We start from the raw sequence: 24,936 nt of genomic DNA, 5'->3' as shown, positions 1-24,936 counted from the left end.
ATTAACCAAGAAAACTCCTTACTGCGTGAAGAAAAATTATACAATCATTTGCTTCAATCAGTTTCCAAAGCCCTGAGGAGACACCTAAATCTGAGGTACCAATATGGACAAAATTAAAGTATTTAAAATCTTGTGATTTCCCAAGTAATAGTAAAGAAATTCTATTATCAGATTAGAATTTTATAAAAGCTTTCTTTCCAGCCAGCTACCTAATATACTGAAGGGACTGAACACAAAATGAGTCAAAGATCAAGAGTAAGTTATCTGAGGTGTCAAGTGCATAAGGTTAAAGGTGAAATTTTATTAGGTCAAAGGTGATATAAATAAAATCTTTTATGTCAAAGAAGAAGGGTCACAGACAAGACATATATAATCTAAAGACATCACAGATGACAAGTAATAACTTTAAGTAGCACAAGTGTATTTTCACTAGAGTTACCTTCACTGACTGAAAAATTGAAACCGGTGATAAACAAGTAACTATGACTATTACAAATATTACAAAAAACTATGACTATTTCCTGGAATATGGGTTCACTTCTGTATAAAACTTTGGAATTTTCTTCTCAAGTATTTCAAAACTTGGGAAGTTACTGAATGCTTTAGTTGTGAGGTTGGCATTAACAATGCTTGCTGAATAAAGGGATACACTAAGCAGATTGCTCTGGTTAGTAAAACTGCTTTCCTACTCTACACTGTCCAGATCTATAGTGAGTGTCTTACTACTGCTCTTTTAAAACAAACAAAAAAAAAAAAAGGTAATAAAAAGCAGAGAAGGCCTCAGACCTGGAAAATTTTAGGTTACAATAATATAGCTCAGAATTTTATACTTGGACTAACTGAAATATGGCCACAAATAATATATAAAATAGCTAACAATGGAAGCATCCATACATTGCCAGTCTGCCAAATACTATGCACCATCTTGATTAAGGATATTGGAATCTGCTATAGTAACTCTCAAGCTGTTAATTCAGTTAGAATTGTTCTCTCCTTTCTCTCCTGCACTAAGCATTATTCAAGAAATACATACATTTAACTTTCATCTAGGTCTTAAGTTCTCATCAAAAGGTTTTGCTGAGAAACCATGGATTTAGGCACAAAAATCAGGATCTTTGTGCCCTCTAGTGGAACTTCTGTTTCCCCAGCTGGGTGCAAAGGCAGCTGATTCTGTTCTCCAGAAACTGGGATTGCTCACCTATCAAATGAAATGTGGAGAGTGTGTAATGCCCAGGCACAAGGAAATCCAGTCCAGTGTTCCTCTGAGCCAGCTGCACAGCAAGAAGCACATTTCAGGCACCAGTGGCCAGACAGGTAGCAGTAAAGGCCAGAGAGATCCAAGAAAATGTCAATCCATACCTGGGAGTACCCACAATAGGACAGATTCTGGGAAATCTCACAGCTGGTATCTCCAGGCAAACAGGTGCAGTATGGAAATTTTATGTGTAAGCCTGGCGCATAAAATCCAAAAACCACACAACTCCCAGTAAACACCGTCCAAGAGGAAGAAAGAAACTGAGAAACTAGTTTAGGTACTTTCATTACAGTTGGGAAGGGGCAGGAAAGTGCAACTGCACAAGCATTTATTCCTCCAGACTACTGTCCTTCTCCAGTTATCATTTTCTGCTTTTTCAGTGATAACCACCTCTGTGGATTCCAGTACTTCAGAGACCTAACTCTCCAAAGTTTTTAGAAAGGAAACCAGGTATAAGAAGCTGAAAACAAAGAGAAGATTTCAGTAAATAAAAATAGTAAAAGAACTGTGAAGGAAAGTGAAAAAATCAGAACTACTGGACAGTGTCATCTGAATCAGCCTGGCTGGAAATACACTTCCAAATACAAGTTCAATCTGAATCAGTGCAGAAGAACTGGCTTGCACACTATTTCCTCCTAATACCTGACAGATATAATACAGGGGCATGCATAATTTTTTTTGGATGTGGCAGAACCCAAATTCTCGTTAAAGAGCCCTTTACTCTTAATACTTAACTGTTACTTAATACTGTAACTGTAACTGAATTAACAGTTACTTAATACTGTAACTGAATTCTAGCAGCAGCAACAAAAAATTACATGAGACAGCTATGCAGATGTCCTTTCTACAGAAGAGTAGGCTCTTGGTAAAGTATAAAACCTTAAATGCTTCCTCAAAATCACTCTAAATGCCAACTCTTCTAAAGAAGCTACTGAAAAACTAGTATTCTTCTTAGCAATATTAGCACTTCCAAAACGTTTCATATCTTACATTTTGAAGTAATTTAGCACTACAGTTTTCAGCATTATGGACCTTGATGCACAGGATAGCACACCTGCTCACCTAGACAAGGACTAAGAGATTTTAAGCAAGAAGAAGAAACAAAGAAAACAGGATGGTGACAACTGTAATGGATAAGATTTTTAGGACGCAAAGATAAATGTAGTGACATGAAAAATGCCTTTGATTAACAGAAAAGCAATTAGTCACATTTTATAAAGAATCAACTTCAAGTGGCAATTGCCTGCAGTATGTGAATGCACTGCTCCTTTCATTGTTTTTCACTGGTAGTCTGCTACGATCCCCATGCTAACAGAAACAGTTTTGTTCAACTCCTTTTTCAAGCTGAATGGCATTTAAAACCAGAAGTAATACAGAAAAAATAGCACAAAACTTACCACTTCTTCATCTGAAAGCTCTCGTCCTTGTATACTACTGTTTTCTCTTACAGCTTGCTGGTGTTTTTTCCCTTTAATGTGGCTGAAAAGATACACTTCTGATGAAATCTGTAATGACAATAACTTAATAGTTATTTTTCCCTTTGCAAATTCCATAATATATAAACAACAGTATTTTCAACATAATATAAAACATGCCAATTTGTCAGGGGTATGTTCAGAAATTCAAGCAACTTTACTCCTCAAGCTAATTTACATAAACATATTTTAGGCAGGACTTAAGAGTAAATTACAGAATGATTTGCTAGCCAGCAGTGTAACAATAGATTAAAAAATACGTTAGGCTCTCCTCTCATTTTCACTTCAATCTAATTTCATACACTGGAGTTTCATTCTGAAATGCAAGATCAGTGAGTACACAAGACTCCAGCCTGCTGAGCCTGAGTTTCTGTTCCAGCACTGCCTGAGGTGATCCCATGCAATCTTGCTTAATGCAGCAATTACAGAGAAATAATGCTCAGTGGCATGTCACTCTGATAATGCACAGTCTCTGCAAAGCAGTGAAAGCAGTTATCAGTAGGAGATCTCCCAGCTCTGGCCCAGTGGCTGTGTGGCTTCTCTCCCCCACCATTCCTGGGACAGGGAAGGCAGGCACAGGCAGAGAGCCCCAGCCGAGGTTGGGACACTGCCAAGCAATGTCCTTGGCTTCCAACAGAGACCAAAAAAATCAGACACCAAAGGGAGAGAGGAGACAAAGAGAACACTCCTTTTCCTGTCCAATGCTTTCAAGCGTCCAACCAAACTCAATTCAAGAACTTCTTGAGCTTGATGTGGTTTCTCTGTGAATTTCGGTCCAACTACACTTAACCAATCAGCCCCTGAACTCACAGTAAATTCAAATACCCACAGCATGTTACATCAAGGTGTTCCCAGCTCAGCTGCCTGCTATGTAAAGGACCACATTCTTTACTTTGCTTTAAATCTGTCTTTAAACTACCTTCTTCCATCTGATGCTCCTGAGTTCTTGCTTCTCTCAGCAGACAGCCAAATAAGTGAGCACTGCCCAGAGTCTCCATTCTACCCACAACTCTACAGCTCTCTTAAATCTTCCCTAACCCACCTGATTCATGGACAGCAGAATAAGATGCACTTTTTACAAAAGCAGAGCAGGGATACAGCAAATGTGCAAGTGAGTGAAGCAGAACTTGGAGCTGCATGGCTTGGGTTGGTCTTGCAATTCCAGCAGTGTCCCCTCTGCCCAACTCACCATGACATTGCACAATGAGCACTGCTTCTTTCGCTCATAGGGTGTGAGCTTTGGTGCATAGTCAGTATTAGCATGTCTTCCACTACTGAGTTCAGCTGCTTTCTCTTTTCTCTGTTCAATTTGTTCCATGTGCCTTCTAATACTTTCATCATGCTGAATGGAAAATAAACAAAGCAACGAAAACACATTGAATGACAGCAAACAGAATTGAACTGTGCAAAGAAATATTGAGGTATTTTTCAACTAATGTATCTTTTTATACCTTCAGTTGAATCTTCTTCTGCAGTTCTTCCATGGCTTCTTGCTGAGCTGCAGTAAGAGCTGCCAACCTCTCTTCTCGGTCTCTAATCAAAAGATAGTAAGTACAGGGAGAATTTGTATCAATGTAAAGCATGAATAATACTGACACATTTATGTTTGGAATGAAGAACAAGAAAACCCAAAAATGAAGTTGAAGATGATTCAGTAGAAAAGAAAAACAACAAAAAACAACTTAGAGAATGTTCATTTGAATGACTTAATAAAGACAGACACTTGAACCTTTGGAGCAGAACCTGGATCACACCTCAGTCCCGATCAGAGCAGTGGTAGTCAAGAAGATGCCACAAAAGAGTGATGAATGTGAAACCCTGGCACCACTTACACTCTTCAGCCAAGGGCTGCAGTCACTGAATCAAAGGGGAAGAGCAGACGACAAATTGAAAAGCCCCCTTTGCAGCACTCAGGGCAGTGCTTTATAAAATGTTCATTGGTACAAATTTAAATATAGAAACTCCCAGAGAAAACTCTGACCAACAGAATCACCCTGTTGAAGAAATTTAGATTTTTTTTCTGAGAAAAGAACAAGGGTGTAACTTGGCTTGTAACCATGACCATTAAGCAGAAACCCACAGGTAGAAGTTTCATCAAGAACAACTTCCTACTGGTCAGTAAGCCAAGAGAGCAACTAAACCCTAAAGGGGAAAAAGTCAGCTACTCATGCTGTTTATACAAACAAAATTTGTTAAATGTAATGGGAGAGAAGGCTAGCAGTTCTAAAGTGCCAAAGACATAATGAAGGCTCTTGGTAAAAGTGAGCTATGAAGGAGTCAACCAAAGCCATCAGCTATCTTTTCAAAAAAGCATTCCAAAATTAAAGGAGCTTGAGTAGCAAAACTACACAGCCTGACATAAGGATTACTATAACTGCAATGGATTTTGTCATGTGTGGATTCCTGTTTGTCTGGGATTTTAAACAGAAATCTGATAGAAAAAAACAAGATCAGTTCCACAAATGTAGAAGTAACATTTCTAAAACAAAAAGCCACAGAAAATATACAAGCAGATAGGAAAGAAGACAGCAGAGGAAGTAAATCAAATGATAAACACTAAAAATCGTTCTTTCAGAGAGAAAAAGTGAACTCTTCCAATTACTGTGGGTGTGGGAGGGGTGGGGAAGAGAATATGGATGAGAAGCATTAGGTACTTTATGTGTTATCACCCCTGGGTACAGAAGGAAAACTGAACTACAAGCTCATTTTAGCTGTTTCTTTCTGTCTGCATTTTTACGTATTTGTTTCATGCTACAAACTACAACAGACTATCACCATTTCATACTTTGGGCTAATAATGTTTTGTCTTTGAAACAAAATTTTCAAGTTTCCATTTACAGAGCATCAACACAACTCCTGCACAAACCCTTCTGAAAATCATTCTTTTTCTATGGTTTATACAGTTTTATGATTTCTATTGACAAGAACAACACTTTCCGTATTGTGGATTTCAACTCTCTGGAATATAAAATACTTTGAAATTACAACTCAAGCTTTACTGGAAACAAGTTAAGGGCAGTGGGGCTTTTGAAGTCAGTTTGAAGTACACTATTTCGTTCATACAGATGTTTTAATCACCCACAGATGCACATGGTAAAACTTATACTGAAGAAACTTTAAGCAAATACTGCAAAAATTGCTCATTCCAGCCAGTATTAAATCTTCAGGATACAAGCCAAATCCTAGCTGCAGGAAAAAACCCAACAAAACATCAAATAATACCTCCAAGGTTCCACCAAAACACACTGCAGTCTAGGATAGAAGGGACAGGACAGCCAGACTCCTGTCAAGCTCATCCCTCCCTGAGCGTCAAACCCAAGAGCCTGAGTCCTGCCCTCACTCTGCTGTGGTAGAGAAACCTCAGAACTGTTATTAGGGGATGTAATGACTGACAGAACAGAATCACCACATTGTAAGGTACCACACACATTCTTTCCTACTCCTTCCCAAAATTATAAAAAAAAAAAAAAAAAAAAAAAAAAAGAAAGGAAAATTAAAAAAGAAAAAAAAATCTCGTGTAATCAATATCTGGCAAAGAAAAAAAAGATAAACAAGTGCAAGCACGGTACTGCACTATCAAGTAAAGGGTTTAAAAACTGAGTGTTAGAGCAACAAACACAGAGATTTGCTGACACACAATAGCAACAGAAGGCAAATGGAAACTGCTTTTCCCACAAGTCATAAGGAAATTAATGGGGTGCAACAAAGAGATGGGGCAGATTTAACACTGATTAAACTCAAAGAGCAAGGAATTTTATGCTTGAAGAATTTCAACAGGATCTAACTGCAGAAGGCCTTATAAGACAAAGATGTCAGTAGGGCAATTATCAGCCATTTGCTTACTTTGAGGGTTTCCTCAAATTTCAGAAAGATGTAGACGCCTTACACATGTAGGGTCTATCTTCTCAAAACAGCATAACCAAATTCTCCATTACTCCTAATCTTCCTCGAGTACTTGCAAATGAGAACAAGATCCTGAAGGATCCCTTCCAACTCACTTAGCCTCAGGTGATTTTGGCTCAATACACTGAGGAAAGGTCCATGAAGCCCCAGCAAAGGCTCCAGATCCTGCCCAGAATTCATTACACATCTAAAGGAAAGCTGAATCTCTTTATGATGTCGCTCAGACTTCAGAAGATGAAAGGTGATCAATACATTTCTGAATATTTTACTTGGGGGAAAAAAAATCCTGTTCATGACAATTTTGAAGAAAACAAGCCATGACATTAAAAATGTATCAAGAACCATTAATAAACACCCATCACACAAAAATCCTTAACTTTTACCAAGGTTTTAAGGAATGCTTGTGGCAGGGGAACTGCAGGAAAAGAGAGAAATAGGAGGTGAATACAAAGAGAATTTGGTAAATTAAACAAGTAGAATATATGCATCAGACTGGAAAGTAAACCTGTCGTGCACACCAACATTCAATCTCCCTGCACCTCAAAAGGAGGAGAGAGAAGAGTCCATGTGAAGTCCCCTTATGAACTTCTAATTATGGGCAAAACTATAAACCAAGTACTTCACAGGCAGCAGAATTAATGAAGCCTTATGTCCTGGCTGTGTGCTACACATATGTAATATGTGGTGTCCACAACAATGTGAAATCAAATTGATGCCAGTTAAGTCCAAAAGTTTCTGGAGAGTGGAGGAAATGGAGAACATGGGTACATCAATCTTGTTTTCTTTGAAAACTAAGGTGAAAAAGGCACATTATTACAACGTCTTGTCTGCAATAAAACTGAGACCAATATAATAAAATACAGCCTTACAACTTATATTGTGCATGTATGTAAGGAATACAAAAACGTACTACAGAATTTGTGATGACTGACCTGATTTCTTCTTTCAAACCATTCATCAAGCACCCTTATTAATGATACTTTTTAAAATCCTAAGCCTGACAAGCCAGGAAGGCACTGCTGTTGCAGAGAAAGTGCAGTTTGCTGGGGAGGATAATGGTGAAGGGAACCAAAGAAATGATTGCAAAGTTACCTGGCCCTCTCCCGTGCTGCATCTTCTCGTGCTTTTTCCTTCTCTTGCCTCTGCTGCTCAATCCGTGCTTCCTGCTCCTTCCTCTTCATCAGCAGCTCCTCCACCCGGGCCTGCCGCTCCGCTTCCAGGGCTCTCTTGCGCTCCTAGCCAGGGAAAAGCGAATTCTCGTTGCTCTTTTAGTCATGAAACACACAGGAATTAAGAGAAACTGTACTTTAACGTCTGCAGAACCCAGGTGAAACACAAACCTGTATTTCCTTGTGGCCCTGCAGCTCCAGAGCCATCCTACCTGAACTGCCTCGTCCCGCGCCTGCTTCTCCTCCTGCCTCCGCTGCCGCTCCTCCTGCAGCTCGTTCAGGCGCTGCTCATACTCCTTCAGTTTGTTCAGCACGTCGTGCCGCTTGTTCTGAGCTTCCAAGGTGTTTATAAAAGCAATTTCATTGACCTGAAAACAATCAAAAAGCATAAGAAAAGACCCAAGAAGTTGAAACAGGTTTCATCTTGGGGAATTTCATCCATTTGTTAATTATTCACTTGATAATTAAACTGGTGAGACATTTCTCCAGAATGAGTTGGAAAACCATCAACTTGAGAGTAAGTCTTTAGGCTTTGTAATGATTTTTTATTGTTTCGTTTTAAACAAGACAGCCCATGGAATATAAAAATAAAATTTGAATTGTAACAGAGAAACAAGAAACTTTGGGTAAAATACAGAAAAGTTCTCTCAATTCTATCAGCATCAAGACTTCATCAGTCCATTCTCTGAGTCACAAAATGTGTAATATTAAAACCCAGATGGATGAATCAGTAAAATGCACAAGTGCTAGTAGAATCCAACAGGGCTTTTGAGCTAACTTTAAATACATGTGAACTTACTGATCAAAAAAGTGAAAGCATACACAGTATGAATAAGAAAAAACCAAACAGGCTCATGGTCTAATTTTTCTTACCCATATAGCCTGTTTCATGAACATGTGTTATCTTTTTCAATCACAGGACAGTGAAATACATAAGAACAAAAACAAAACAAAAAAAAAAGAAAAGGTTAGCTTAAAAGAACTTTAATGTGTACACTAAATAAAACAGGTAAAGAGAACACATATGGACAGACAAAAACAGATAATGAAAAAGGGTGGTAGGATCATGTTTGTATCTTTGCTTACTGACTAGAATCCATTTACAAGATGGCTTTTACAGGTCAGTAAACAAGCAAGCACTGGGAATTTAGATAACCAACTGGGCAGCAACAGTTACCATGGTCTGCAGCTATCCTACCCATCAGCTATTTCTCTAAAGCCTTCTGGCCCAATTAACCTTGATTTCCAGAAAACAAGAACCTCATGAGGCAGCAGATCCCACACACTTAAACACACAGAATATTTGAAACATCTGCTTATCTGGGGAACTATGGCAAGTGTGATTTAGTTAGTATAATTACAGAAGTCACACTGGTGTAATGGAATAGTAATCAATGTATGGCAGACTGAATTAGGTAGTCTAGAAATCCTTTTAATCCAAGAGAGAAACAGCAACTAAGTAAAAAAGTGCAATCAGTTTTGTTGTGCTTATCTTGAAACACAAATGAACAGCTGCATCAATCACAGCTGAGATACATGCTCATCACAAAATGAAACTGTTACAAGGAGATGCATGTATCTTCACTTGGGAAAAACAGACTTTAAAATAAAATACTTCATTTCTTTTAGGCTGGTTTTGGCTGGATAGAGTTAATTCTCTTTGCAGTAGCTAGGATGAGACTATGTTTTGGATTTGTGCTGGAAACTATGCTGACACCACAGGGACATTTTAGTTACTGTTGAGCAGGGCTTGCACAGCATCAAGGCCAAGGGACCCAAGGCATACCTGAGACCACAGGGCATCAGTGCAGCAACAAAACTGGGGGAGGTTGGTGTGGGGCCACTGGTCAGGGACTGGCAATTGTTTCCTTTTGCATCACTTGTCTTGCTTTATCATTTATATCTCTTTGCTATATTCCTTTTTCTTAGAACTGATTTTTCCCCACCCAGTTATTAAACTGTTTCTGTATCAACCCAGGAGATTTCTTACCTTTACACTTCTGATTCCCTCCCCCCCACCATCCCATGGGACAGGAGGCAGAATAGGTGTGGGGTTGTGCAGTACTTAGCTGCCAGCTGGGGTTAAACCATTAAAAATTTTATCAAAGTAGTATGAATGAAGCAAACCAAAAAGCATCCATCTAGTGACTGCCTTATGGAATTATGTATTAAGTCAGAAAAGCACTAAATATACTTAATTTAGAATAACTGCCACATACTAACTGCAGGTCTCTGTCTACTCCCAGCTGCTCAACAACATCAGTGGTACCAGACACAGCAACACAACTACTGTTCAAGGATGCAGAATGCTGGATCTGGAATGGCTTTTTAACAAAGGAGAAGAAAAATGAGCTCCTCCATGAAGCTGGAAAAGCAGAGAATTGATCATCAGATCTTCTAGTCCTTCCAGGAGGACTAGGTATCACCAAAAATGCTGCCACACTCTATGAGGAACAAAAGCAGCAAGATAACGATCAGTTCTTTCTTTCAACCCATCTTTTTTCCCACACCAATCCACCCTGATGTCAAGCAGCAGCTAATTAATTTTAAGTCATATTAGAGAAAAATGCACCATTTAGACATCAGCATTTATCTGGTTCATGGCTTACATGAGTTTGTATCTAAACTGCACTGTCCTTCACAAACTACTTCAGAGCACTCTGAGGTACAACATTTTCAAAAGCATAGCTGTTAAATAGTTCCTTTGAAAACAAAGTCACTCACCTTAGCTTCTTCCTCTTGTGCTTTTTTCACAATTGCTTGTAGCTGCACTTCACGTTTGAATTCTGCATGGAGTAACTTCTCCTCCATCATCCTGCGCCTTTGATCTAACAATTCTTCTTTCCACTTCCTCACATCTTTCTCCTACAAGGAGATTGACAAGGAGTCAATTCATTACTAACACAGCATCTGACAACAGGGCCTGAATTTTCCTCAGGATTTTCTAATCCTTGAAGCTTTCTTCACAGTAACAAAATATTTTCATGCCCTACACAAAGCCTGCCTTAAGTTTAACTTGAAATACACTGCTTCAGTTTCGTGAGTTTTACCATTTCTGCTGAATACATGCAACACATTTCTCCTCCTGTCATACCTTCCCTGAATCTGAGATTGTCTCCTATAAAATAGTCAAGAAGTTCATGATTTGGCATAATGCTTTATTTAATTGCTGTGATGCACAAGTCAGCTCTGAAAACTATGTAAACTCAGACGCAGATGACAACTTCATTTCACCACTAGTCTGAATCTCTAATATGTCTACTATGTGGAAAAAAATCCTTTTCTGAAAGGCAGCAGAGCAGCCCTTTATATCACAGAAAGCTCACCCTCTCCATTAATTTCTGAAGCTTCAGTGTCTTTTCTTCACGTAACTTTTCTCTCAGCTGTTGAGCTTTCATTTGTTTCTCCTCATGCTTCTTTTTGGATTCTGCTATTGTTCTTTTAATAAAACCAAAGAAGAGAAAAAGTGAGTTAGACAATATTAACTGACAGTGTAGCAAACATTTCACTAAGCATGCCATTTCACTAAGAGAAAATAGGCCACTGGAGGGCAATTATTTCCTGTAAATGTGAATACTGCTCTTCTAGACTTCTTTAGTTAGCGGACAAGCCGCATGAAGTACAAGCCTCCTCTTGAAAAAAAACAGAGAGATTTCTGCAGCACTTTCCACCCAGAGACTCAAAGAGAGTAGATTTTTAAAGAGTTTCCAGCAGCCATGAGTTAGGTTGCCTGTTTTCCCTGGCTGACCCAGGCAGTACCAACTGCAGCACCTTTTGCGTGAGGGTGACGAGAGTTTCTCGTGCATGTGGATCCCGTGGCCAGGGGGACGCGCGGGCTCCTCCTCCACTCTGTCTCCCCACGAGTTGCTCTGGCGCCACGACTCACGAGCTGTACAGATAAAAACAAAGGTGGGGATCATTTAAACACACTTTCCTACAAGAAATGGCAATAACAAGGATTAGTTTCTCTAGTTCTCTCTCAGATGGGTTTCCTTGGGCCTAGGTGCAAATACAGACTGAAGCATCTTTAATATCTGTCCTTTTTAATGCTCAATGGTTTTATTACACTTTTATCCAGATGATAATATAAAACTGGATTAAAAAACATAAAATTCCAATAGAGAGATGCAGAAAGAGAACTGAAGAACAATGAGACACAGACAGTTTGAACACAAAGTCCATATTTCCCCAGGAAACAACAGAGAAAATAACACTACATTGGAATGTGTCAGGCAAACTTCTAAAACCTTAACTGGCCATGAATAAAACAGGCATTTTTCTAAATTTTAGCTGTCATTTCCATGTAAGCACAGTAATATACAAAAATTTACCTTCATAATCCGCCAGAACATCATTCCAGTCCATAGACAAACCACAGAAGGATATGCTTCCATTGCCCATATTAGCCTGAAATTTAATACGAACCAGACAGTAAAAACATAAACCTTAACTTGCAGGTGCCCACACACATTAAACACTGCCAACTCAGGATTATTCAGCAATTTTTCCTAACAGATCTGGCCTCCTCAAAGGTCAATGCCGTTACCACTCTGACAGTAAAAATGAAGACTTTTGCTTCTTCTACTCTTCCACAGTAGCAATGAATGTAACAAGTCTCAGCTCCCCCTGTTTTGCACCCAGAAATCAGCAGCAGGACTCTGACTGCAAGCTCAGAGGGCTCTGCACCATTCAGCAGCACAGTGCTGCTGAGTTCAGTAAGACTAAATATCCCTCAGTATGGGATAATTATTACATGGCACATGTCAAAAAGGTTACTTCAACACAAAAAAAAAAACAAAAAAAAAAAACAACCGAAAAACCAACAAAAAAACAGTATGGGATAATTATTACATGGCACACGTCAAACAGGTTACTTCAACACCAAAAAAAACCCCAACCAAATCCTGTATTTATTCTCCACTGACAACAAAGCTTTAACAGGGTACAGTACAATGAACTGGACACTCACAGAGAAGTCACTGTCATTGTCAGTCTCAATGTTGATGTCATTGTTTTCCTCTGCCTCAATCTCTCTGGTTAACTGCTCCTCCTCTGCAATAGCACTGGCAATGGCTTCTTCATTCGCCTTCTCCAGCCGATCCGCTAACTCTTCTTTCTTAGCCAGGACTTCTGCCATGGACTGGAGGAAACATGACACCAGAAAAATAACCAAAATCAGTGGCAACCCAAAATGGAGGATTCCACATAGTTAACATGAATTGTATGATATTTTGTTCAACTTCTCTTTACCTACAGTTTTTTTACTGATCTATTTTGAGAAGGTAGCTGAAAATACAAACCCCACTAAAAGTGTTAGCAGCTACTAACTCATTTAGTAACTACATGAAACACGAAATTAATTATTCACATAATTAAAAAACTTATTCTACCAACCCTGTCATTAAAAGCACAAACACACTTCTCCTGCAATTACTGTTTTAAATACTTACTCTTAGGGATTAAGCAAGGCATACTCTGAGACATGAGTGTATGCCATGCTGTCACCTCTACAAAAGGAATCATGCTCCAAAGTATTATTTAAAGATGGAAATTATCTGCATCCACTGTATCTGGAAACTTCACCATAGTTAATACAATGCAATCTCAGGCTGTACTTGTTTTCCAACATGAATGATGAAAGAGTGGGGCAAAAATGTATGCCTGGATGTGCTGATTGTCTTTCCTTCTCTAGTGTCCAGCATTAACCAGACCACTTCCACTCCAGTACCAAACAGCGTACCACAATACACAAAGTGGAGCTTGAGCAGTCTAATCTGGGGCAGTAAAATGCTTCCAAGAGACACAGATCTCACCAACCTGGCAGCATCCTGAACTGTTAATAACTGAGCATCTGAAACAATGTTAGTGGGTGAGATGCTTGAAATCTGTTCTAAAAGCAAACAGGTACTTGGCTTGGAAATTACCTAGCAGGACTCCAGTTTGCAAAAATCAAAGGGAAAGTGATTTACAGGAAAATTTCTACAAATCAAAATTTTAATCTAGTTTTTGACAAAACAAAACCAAATCAAAATGAACACAAAGCCCTAAAAACCCAAAATAAAACGAAGCACCTGAAAGTATAATCTGGATTTTATGTAACATTACTGTAACTCTGTACTCAGAGAATCCCAGTGAAGCAGACACACCCTGAGACCTGCAGAATTCTCCAGACAGGAAAGGACACTCTTTTTGGGAAACCAGATAAAAACAGAAAACTGGCTTCATGCTTTTTGCTTTAAGATTGGCATTCCTCCAAATTGCTTGTTGAAAAGGAAGACCCAGGACAGCAGCTCAGCAAGTCTTAAAAGGCAGAGGTCTGACTTTGTTTCTAACAGAATTTTGATATCCCATGTGTTTCCAGTTTGAATGATGAGCAAAACTGAAGTATGACTTTAATCAGAGTGTGACTTAAAATGACTGCTAGTGGAAGGAAATTAAATATTAGCACAAACAAACATTATTAAAAGAAGTAATGAGAGCAAAGATCTATTTATTCCAAGTAATGCACTTCAATCTTTCTAGTTTAAGTTCTGAAACTTTACCAGAATTAAGTTCTACAATGAAAAGTATCTGTGCAACAATTTATTTTTCCTACAGTAGGTACCTCATAGATTTTTCTACATTTTTTACATAAGGCTAACAGTAAACACTGTGCAACACAGACCAAGAAAATTAAAGCTTAGATTTATTATTCACTCAGAAATCGTATGAGGTTTCTTACCAATCTGGCAGCACTCACATTTGAAATATCTGTGGGATCCATTTCAGTTTCAGATTTAGCTTGTTCTGTTTGATGCCAGTCTGCACAGCCGGTGCTCTGGGGGGAAGCCTCATTTATCTGCAGAGTTTTTGAACTGCAGTCAGTACTGGTGAGAACTGGAGGCATCTCAGGAGCTGGTTCTAAGGAATCCCCTAGCAATGCTGTGTCAGTGCTCCCATTGGCTTCTGAGGCTGTGAACTAACAAGAGGCATTTGCAAAATTAACAAAATGGAACATACTGATTTTTAAAGTCAGAGTCAAATTTTAAGGAAATACCTGGCAACAACAGTGAGTGACACAAATAACTTCACTTATTTCACATGCTCATTACCTTGCAAAAGTTGCATCTTTCTACCTGAAATCTATGTGTGAGATATGCTGAATGCTGACTTTTTGGAAAACATGAAAGAGATGTCCACAGCATCCTAATTTTAATCAGCCTATTTGTGCTGACATCCTACTGCATTTCCATAAATGTAACTGAAATAACCATTATTTTAACAGCCTTTCCCCATCTGTTAAGTTCATAAAAGCTCTAGCCAACACCACCTTTAGAAAATGCACTGAAGAAAAGCTGCAAGATTGAAGGTTAGGAAATGGCTCAAAACAATGTACTGACCTCAGTCTTCTCAGTAAGGGGACCCTCAGAGTGCTGTAAAGGATCCTTCTGTACCAGCTCTGTGCTCTCAGATGCAGCACTGCCAATGACTGAGCTCCCATGCTTGTTTTCTGCTGGTGGTGAGATGATGTTTTCTTTGTCACTGTCACCTCTGGACTTCAGTGATTCTGCAGCTGCAGGAGCTTTTGCTGCCAAAGCAGTGGATCGAGATCGAACGGGCCTTCCACGCTGAACTGTTTCCCAGCCCTCTGCATCCTTCCGATCTAGGCGAGAAAAACACCCCCGTGCTCAGACAGGAACACTTAAAATTGAAGCATTAGGAACAACTATTTTATTACAGTATTGCACAAGTTGTGAGAGAAAAATGTTCTCTTTAAAAATCAATACCAAAAAAATCAATGAGATATTCTTCAGCAAAGCTTTTTACTTCAAGGAATGCTATTGGTATTACAGACACTGGACAACTCCATTCATGGGACATGTTCTGTTTCTGCAGAGTGAAGCTGCTCAGGCACAAAAAGCTGTGGGAAATGGCAAGGTGTACTTAAGCTTGCCACACTTTTTCCTTGCTATTTCATGAGATGGTGAAGCACAACAAAGCAACAGCATCTGCTCTTCTTTGCAGCAACAGTAACGTTAGAGGCCTTTTGTGGAAGTGCAAGTACAGACAAAATAGCACAGCTTAGCACAGAAAGCAGAAATTCTGCCAGTGCTTTCTTTACATCTTTTTCTATTTGTTTCACTTTGACAACAAAAATACACTAATTGGTGTCAGCTTTTAGAAAACTGCTTTTCCTGGATTCGAGGAAATAGCAAAATATTGCTAGATTGGGACTGCAAGCTGAAGGAGAAAATAGAAAAGCAGTTTTCTTCAGTTTACTTTGATTTCTATATAGCTGTTACATACAATTTTCTGATCAACATTTCTGATATTGGTATGTATCTGAAAACCATTTAAAGTTACATTTGTCTGCCTGAAGCATCAGATCCTGGTGTGACCAGATTTCCAGATTTCAAGGTGAACCCCTTCTCCATATGTAACATTTTTGTGGCCAGCAATTAGTAGCAGCATGTAATTTCCCACACATCTTGAAATCAGTGTAAGTGATTTTTTGAAGCCTGACAGTACAACTCACAAGTGTGAAAGTAAGCTCAGGCTTCTCTATTTGCTGAACAAAAAATTCTTGCAAAAAACTCGAGAACTAACTACGTATATATTGTCCAGCATCCTTCTAACAAAAGCTGCTTTTAAGATTGTTCACATGAGAGGAGGAGAAGGGTGTAGGAGATAACTTTTATGTGGAGGAGGAGAGATGCAAAAAATCCCAACACTGTTTTACAGAGGGTAATAATCTAGAATACAACCTGGATAAAAAATTAATTTTCTGGGTGTTTCTAAAGCTATTACTAACAAAGACAGTCATATAGCTCAGGCATAAAGGCCAGAGCTGGAGCTCAAACATTAAGGTTTAACATATGAACTGGACTAAACATCCTTTAGGGGCACTTGAACTGCTGTCCAACAGCAGCAGTAACCAGTAAACTGGAAATGAGCCAAACCCAGCACTGATGGCATGTTAATCCTTTGCTGCCCTTGGCATCCAGCATTTTACAAACACTGCTATTTAACTGTGAGTTTCTTTTAACATCTCAGGGTGAAACACAGCAGCCTGGCCCAACAGCTGGTGTAACTCCTGAGTTACCAGGGAATTTGACAGGCCTGTACTGGAATTTATCTTCACTGAGCAGCTCATGCAACAGCTGGTTTTACCCAACTATATAACTGTTCACAAACCTCAATGATATTGGTAATGACAGATGCAAAAAAAAAAAAAAAATTGGTATTTTACTACTGAGACAGTTTCACCCTAGAAAAATTACTGTGTATTTTTAAGCAAACAAAATTCCCAAACTGTCTGAATGAATATAGCTGATCTCTTCAGATCGCTGCTGGTGCCAGAGTCTGCAAAAAGCCTTTCTGTGTTCCTTCTCCTCACGTGCATTTGCACACATTTCAGTGTGTCCCACTGACCAGAACAGCAGTCAAAAAACCACCAATTACATTTTCCTTTGCCACAAACTTCCCATTCGACCCCTGTAGGCAACTTTGCCTTCTTTCCATTTCTTCATCTTCATATAGAAAAAATATTACCTACAGAACCTAGTGATGGGAACACATTGCCCTCTCAGGGACATGGAAAACTGCAGCCATTCTCCAGGGAACAGGGTTTAATTCCCCAGGCATCACAACCAGATTTACTGCAGAATGCTCTCAGCCTGAGCAGCATCTGGCTCTGCCCCTGTGGGACAAGGACTGCTCAGGCCTCTTGTCTCCCACCCCACCCACTTCAGTAACCGATGGGACCACAAAGGCTCTGCTGTACCTGGCTTAGGACACAATCTGGCCAAGAAATTTCCCTGGCTAGTAACAGACAGCAGAGATTGGTCACAAGAACTGCTAAAATCAACCAAAAAAACACCACTGCAGCAACTTTTGGATTGCAATTCTTTCTGCTTGTCATTTGCAAAACAAGATTGTTGAAACACTTCACTTCTATTTGTTCTGAAAACTGAAGTCACCTTTTACATAAAAGCATCTTTTCTACATTAAAATGATCAGAAGATAGCCATTTGTTGTACCTACTGCCTAAACATAATTTTAGTAACATCTAGATAATAAGATATATTAATCATATAAATGTATCTTAATAATTGTACTAGTATCTTTTACTAATATCTACTAAAGCTTATTCTACCAAAAAAGAATATTCTTGCCTGTCTTGCCTAGTTGTTCTTTGTCTCGTGGCATATTTCTTAGTAGTCTAAAATGACAGAATGAATCAGAACAAAATTATTCACAGCACACAAAAAACCATAATCACAGTTACCAAAGTAAGAATAAATCTTTTCATAAAAGCCATACATGTTCAATTTTTAATTTGCATTTGTTCTTTGTCAGATTCATATTTATTACCCAAGACTCAACAAAGCATTTTAATAGCCCAGAAATACTTGCATTTGAAAGAATATTGATTGGTGACTTCTTTAAAGACAAAGCAGTTTAATTCATGTATATATTCAGACTCCTGACCTACCTGGAGTCAGTTTAACAGTGTGATGCCACCTGACAATTACAGTGCACCAGAAGATTCTGTTCATTTTAATTCACCAAGCAGTTTAGGGTTCAGCCACTTCAGGCACATTTTTAAGAAAGAGTTTGCAAGCTAATATGTTTACTGACTTTAGATCACATCTAATGAGAGACAAAGTTAATACTCAGTGAGGCATCAATCTGCCTCTATATTTTTCCCTCTGTGTGGAATTCTTATAGTCCAGTAGCCATCTCCACAGGCTACATATCACATGCTGGGTTTGATTACTCCCAGAGCTTTGTAAATGAATAATTCATTTGCCTACCCTGATCATTCTCTAGTTTCATGTGAACTTGGCTGTCCCTGCCTGCTCTTGTGTTACATGGATGTGACAAGCCATCTGTCATCTTGGGGCCCTCCCAGCCTCCAGGCTCTTGGGAAGTTGCTCCATCTGGAAGCACTGGCCAAGGAGCTCACTGGAAACAGCACAAACAGAAATCCAGGTACCTGTGTGCTAGCTCCTGGGGGTTCTACCTCAGGAGATGCACAGCCCTTCTGAGAAATGTACTTGCCAGTAACTTCCTGCCCAAACCCCCACACAAATAAACTTCAGCCCCATGTGAGCCCAAACCAGGACAGCTGCCTGAGAGGGCTGGACATCCTGCAAGGTCTCCAGTCATAGGTACATTACAGAGAACATCGCTTCACAGCTACGGACATGAGCAATTCATACAAGAAAGGTGATAATAATACTAATAAAAATTAAAATTAACCAGATTTCAAGTACAGCAGCAGAAAAAAATTTAGTACTTCTGAGAAGTTCGCATGTTCTAGACTGTTCTTTGTCCTAAATCCTGTAATAACATAATTTTAATTGTAAGCACCTATTACATTTCTAATACACACTCTAAACTTGTATAATTCATCTCACTTTTTTACCACAGGCACCAGGGAATTCAGAAGCAGAAATTGCTCAGACAGTAAGAACAGACTGCATTTCATATTGTAAAAAACACTCAAGGATAAAAGACAATTTTTTTAAATTAATTAAAATACTGAGGGTAACAGTAAGTTTAATGAGGGAAATGAGATAAGATGATTTAACCTCATTTAATTATGCATTCAGAAAAGGAAAGATTAAAGAACTATATGGAAAAATAATGCATTTTCTTTCTCCCTAAGGGCTTACTTAGTTAAATTTGGAAATTGCATCAACCATGAAACAGATACAGTATCATACCACTCATCCACATCAGAAAACCATTGTGAGACCTAATGATAATGCTGTTGGAAATCACTGGAGAAAAAGTGTCTGGGGAAATCCTGTGGCTGTAAGCCCCAGCTGGGCTTTGGGTAGGCAAGGGAGCACTACAGGAGGCAGAGGGAATCCCTCCCCCAAGGCCCATGTGCCCCAAACAGCTGGGAGTGCATTAGCTGGGCAAGGGGCAGAGCAGATGACACACAAGCCTCAGAGCTGCTTCAATAACGCATGTGAAGAGCCCCTGTGGCTCCCTTCACATAAACTTCACAGATTTTCTTCTGTTTTCATCAGTGGGGATAATTGGATCTTACCAAAGTGATTCCACCTCCCACACACAGGACAACATGCTCCTGCAGAGAACTGATTTGTTAAAAACATAACAATTCAGCCACAAGCAAATCACTGAAATTCTCCAATGCTCAATGTCAGCAATTAGAGATTCCTAAGAATAAACAAAGTCTAGAGGATGACTGTTATTTCTTAAAATGAAATGTTTCGAGTCTGGATTGCATCCTACATTTGATCTGAAGATTACTGAACACTTGTAGCCAGTACTACAGGACCTAAGGGGCTTCTCTCTTTTTGGAGCTCATCAGCTGAAAGTAACATTCAATAAAACACAGCACAGCACTGATTCTTCATCCCTATAAAAGCTCTGAAAGAAACATAAGGATAAAGTCTTTTGTTTTCCTCTTAGCCTCTTAAAATACATTATCCATATTGAAATACAGATCACTTTCATTCCCTGTGTAGCTAATAACAGTCTCCATATGCACAAGAACACCTAGTAAAGGTATTTTAGCAACAGCTTGGAGCCTGTCGCTCCATTACGAACGATTATCACCAGAAAAAGCTTTTGTTACAAGCAACTTCAACTACTGGTTTATCTCAAAAGTGGAATTACACATCAATTACAGAGCTGAAAACTCAGCCACACAGCTCCTGCTCTCTAAGCAGCTCACTGCAACTGTACACAGCAAGCTAGTCCCTCATGCAAGCAGCAGCCATGGATCCCTTGGAGTATGGCTTTGATGGCTCTGCTCCGAGTAGAGGAACCCACTCCTGACCTCATCCACGTTACACTGCAAGACCCCTGGACAAGGTGTTTTACTTCCATAATAAGCCACAAGTCTGCAACCATGACTTCTACTACTCCTACGTTGTACATACAACTATCTTAAATTGATACATGCACTTCCTGGAACTTTTTTTTAAATTTAAAAAACCAACCAACCAAACAAAAACAAACAAAAAAACCCAAAACAACAACAAAAAAACCACAACAGCACACTTTTAATTTTCTTTCAGAATATCCATTTCTACATCCTGCCTGATGGTTTTGCAGAAAGTCATCTGAGACCACACATGAAGAAAATAAATGAAAAGAAATGCATTTCTGAAGACAGTCTCAGAGATCCAGTGCAAAGTAACTAATTTTATAAACCAAATGGTTGTTTTTTATGTCTACAACGAAACCAATCTTTTCTAGAACAAAAGATAGGGAATTAAGCATTCTTCAAAGAGCATCTTTAGAGAAAAAAAATCGTAACTAAATGTGGTAACTCTTGTCTTCCAAGGAAAAAACATCAATTGTTACTTCATAGTTCTAATAGCATGCTCTTCCAGGACATATAAACTATCTTGAGCTCCTCCCAGATTCCTGGACATGCATTATTCTTTATATTGTTAAGCCATCCCAACATCCACTCAGTTAGACTGGCAGTTTGTGACCAAAGACCTTTTGCTTCTTGGGATGTTATAAACTGCTTTTAACAGATCAAATTCCAATTTGTAAAAATACAGCAGAATGTTACCCACACATCAAAGCACACTTTTGTCTCAAACCTAACTATTGCAATAAAAGGCTGCATGAATCTTTTATCTCCATATTGAATTTAAACATTGTATTTTGCAAAACTAGGTTTAATTTTGCTTAGAACACAAGTCATCACATTCTGAATTCACTTTATACCACAGAGTTTGTGAAAATAACTTAGGCCACTGAAGGGGACTTGCCATTTTTCCGCAGCGCCTTCTGTGCCGGAGGTACCAGGCAGGCTTGTGCTGTTGCCAGCTCAGGATTGGCAGCTTTACTTCCATGGTTGGCTTTTACCTTATCGGCCCAACTTACACCAGAGGGAGCCAGGCGTGTCGCAGAAATTGTCACTGCAGGGTTCCTAAATGAAAGTCACAGCTCTTTTTAGTGTCTGATCAAGGAACAGAATGGATTGTTAGAAAGCTTTAGCAGAGTCTCTCAGAGACCATCAGAACAGTGCTGAACAGAACTACCTCTCCTTTGGCAAACTCTCCAGGTTGCAGCAATTTACACTGAAAAGTTGTTGTAATTTGCTCAACTAATTTCTGTTTTTAATAAAGAAGATTAAATTTAATCGTTGTGATACTAATTTCTGAAGGCATTAGTGTTTTTGGCAATCAAAGCAATGCAGAATAAATTCTACATACTAAGTCTTGAAAAATACTCCTGTCATTTCAAGCCTGGCATTTGACCATTTAGTACTCCCAATTCCTTTTCATTAAAAATAATGAACAGAATTTTTCTACTCATCTTCCATATAAGTGATTTTATTTATCACACCCTTCTTGTTATCTCTTCTCCAAATTCTTTTCTTTTTGCATCAATGCTGTTGGATACCTCTGATTGTCCCTGTTTCTAGTTTCTGTACTTTTCCTACTTTTTCTACACTGCTTTAGGGAAGATGTGAAGATGACTACAGGTATGAATCATTAATTTCTACAGAGGTACACCACTACCTTCTCTTCTATCTCCTATTCCTTTCCTAGTAAGTCCTAGCATTCTGCCAAAAATTTCTGTAGCACCAAGTATGTCTCAGCCCTTATTTTCCATCCTATTTTCTCTCTCACACAAAAAATATTGTAGCCCTCTGGGGTTGCCTTGCTTTGAGACACACACTAAGAAGAAAAAAAATTTGCAAGTGTGAAGGATAGAAAACTCATCTTGCTGTTCCCTGCTCTAACACACATAGTTCTCATCACGTCCCTGTGATTGTGAATAAAACAGTTCAGCAGCAATAGCAACAGGTTATTACAGCCAAATAAGGCTTAGCTGAAACACTAATTGTGCTGAGCTGTTGTGTTCTAATAAAAATAAAAGAGCATTGATTTCCACCAGATTCAACTGTTTCATTTGAGTGCTTGTGCATATTTTCTCCCCACCACAAGGCATTTCAGCAGACACCTCTCAGATGTTGTCAGGTAGGTATCAACAGATTCACCTACACAGGGCCTACACCAAACACACTCTGGTTTTTCCACCAAATACACTGTGTAGTATTTTTGTAGAAATATTTGATATGCACAGTTTCAGAGAGCTCAATCCTCAGCGGTGCTGACCAAACAGTCCAGTATCACATCTCTGCTGAGGACACTGTAAGCACTCAGGAAACTGGGCAGTGTGCTCCCTAGATCCCAACAAACCTGAAGGAAGCACAGCACACACCCTGAGAAAGATTTCAACTGGACACATCTGTGCTCTCCAGACTGAGACAGCACCAGGCAGTGCTGCTCTAAATCTATGCACGTTTTTGTTGAACTGCTTTCAGACAGTTTCATTTCAACAAGTAAAAGATGCTCTCCTGTAGTATACAACATGCTCTATATTTGAACTAGTATCAGTTTTGCCACACAACAGAATCATCATAATCTCACTTTACACTCACTCCTTCTGACCTGTATTTACTTCTGCTCGCTCAGCTGGCCATTCACATTGCACACACTGGCAATTTTAAAATGCCAGTGACAGACATTTTGACCTTTGTTTTGGAGAGAGAAGAGAGTACTAAACAGATCACATGAAATACACTAATAGTATTTTATCTTCAGGTCTTTGTAATGACCAGTAATTAAATGTACTACAAAGTCAGGAAAAAGTAAGTCCTTGATAGGATTTTCATTTACAGATCATGGGGTTTTTTTTAGGAATGCAAAAAATTGCTTATATGATTTAATAACAACAAAACAATACATTGGTTACTACAGAAAAATAGTGCATTCATGAAATTTGTTTCAAATTAATCTTTATTTTAGCTTCAATAAACTTCTTAGTTGGTTTCATACCCAAAATTTAAACTCCTTCGAGCATTTGATGTCACACTAATCCTATCTGTGGAGGGACTGGGGATCACGTGGCGTCCTGGAGACATTTTCTTTACTTCCCAAGCCAGTGAAGTTGGTCTGCAAACCCAGGAAAGAAAAGTTTAAAAATACAATTCACAATAACTCTTCCTCTATCATATTAAAGCAAAACTAGAACCAACAAACGCTCAGTATATTAACAAATCCTGCTGAATTTAATCATTCATCTCAGCAATTGTTTCTACACCAACTACAAAACCTATTAGCCGGACCTATACCCAAAATAATGTCTCTTCTCAATACCAAAATGTTTATTTCAAATTCCAGTATAGAGCAAAGCAACAAACCAACCATCGAAAAGGAAAAGATAAGAGAAGGACTGGAAATATCCTCTCCTTCTAAGTGACAGTGACAATGCACATAAAATGTCCTCACACCCATTTTGTCCAAAAGAAAAACTGGTTCTATTTACTGAAGCTCTGCTAGAAAATGAAGTTTACTGTGAACTTTACTCTCTCTGTAGAATAAAAAAATATAAATCTAATTACCTGCTTTGAGCATCAGCTTTTTCTAGCTTCTCCTGTAGCTGTATCCAATCAATCAATGCTTTGAAGTCCCTTACATAGTTATCAAGCATCATCAGGACTTCCTGAAAAGCAACCATCACATCAATCTTTCTATTTAAAAACAATCCCCCACCCCAATAAAGGAACTGAAAAGAAAGAAGGACATTTACTATTTAGCTTTCTCATTAAAAATAAACCCAGGAGAACCCCTGAAAACAAGAAGGCCCAGACAATTAATACTTTTATGTGAACAACCATTAAAACACTTATCCTAAGAAAAAAGGTGCACATTCTTCAAGATCTGTGTCAGCATCAATGTGTAAGGACAAAATGGTGGCAGCATTTGCAAGAAAATAATTCTTAACACACATAAGGATACCTGTTTCATTATTTATGCCCCTTTTTTGGTCAGAGTTACCTTTTGAAATATGCTGAACATACATCACCAAGAAGGCAAAACTGCTTAAAACGTAATAGGCCTGTGGAAGACTAAAAATATCACAATTAATCTGTCTGTGGAGTAAAAGTAGACAAAACTACACAAAGGCAACAACATCAGAACCCGGGTGGGATTAAAACATACACTGTCAGAAACTATGTGGGCATGCTGGAGATTTACTCAGAATATGCAAAATCTTGATGAAGTAGTTTGAATCTGGAACCATGTGTTGGTCTCCAACAAATAAAATTAACTGTTACAAAAGGACATATCAATTAACTTCA

General features: G+C 38.8%; 1 protein-coding gene across 1 annotated transcript in view; it reads right to left on the bottom strand.

Moving 5' to 3' along the window:
* Window positions 1-24,936, bottom strand: part of SCAPER (S-phase cyclin A associated protein in the ER) — a 135,718-nt gene that overhangs the window by 89,412 nt on the left and 21,370 nt on the right. Inside the window, exons 6-20 of the mRNA XM_041489801.1 lie at window positions 24,196-24,296; window positions 23,630-23,746; window positions 21,551-21,711; window positions 15,182-15,444; window positions 14,542-14,760; window positions 12,772-12,942; window positions 12,134-12,209; window positions 11,574-11,691; window positions 11,129-11,240; window positions 10,527-10,667; window positions 8,015-8,170; window positions 7,726-7,868; window positions 4,182-4,263; window positions 3,920-4,072; window positions 2,653-2,760 (exon numbers count right to left, since the gene is read on the bottom strand). Of these exons, the coding sequence (XP_041345735.1) occupies window positions 2,653-2,760; window positions 3,920-4,072; window positions 4,182-4,263; window positions 7,726-7,868; window positions 8,015-8,170; window positions 10,527-10,667; window positions 11,129-11,240; window positions 11,574-11,691; window positions 12,134-12,209; window positions 12,772-12,942; window positions 14,542-14,760; window positions 15,182-15,444; window positions 21,551-21,711; window positions 23,630-23,746; window positions 24,196-24,296 (2,121 nt within the window). The remainder of the gene's footprint in view (window positions 1-2,652; window positions 2,761-3,919; window positions 4,073-4,181; window positions 4,264-7,725; window positions 7,869-8,014; window positions 8,171-10,526; window positions 10,668-11,128; window positions 11,241-11,573; window positions 11,692-12,133; window positions 12,210-12,771; window positions 12,943-14,541; window positions 14,761-15,181; window positions 15,445-21,550; window positions 21,712-23,629; window positions 23,747-24,195; window positions 24,297-24,936) is intronic.

The sequence above is a fragment of the Pyrgilauda ruficollis genome, unplaced genomic scaffold (assembly GCF_017590135.1).
Source record: "Pyrgilauda ruficollis isolate IOZ18807 unplaced genomic scaffold, ASM1759013v1 scaffold96, whole genome shotgun sequence".
NCBI classification, from domain to species: Eukaryota; Metazoa; Chordata; class Aves; order Passeriformes; family Passeridae; genus Pyrgilauda; species Pyrgilauda ruficollis.
This window is presented reverse-complemented; position numbering and strand designations above follow the sequence as displayed.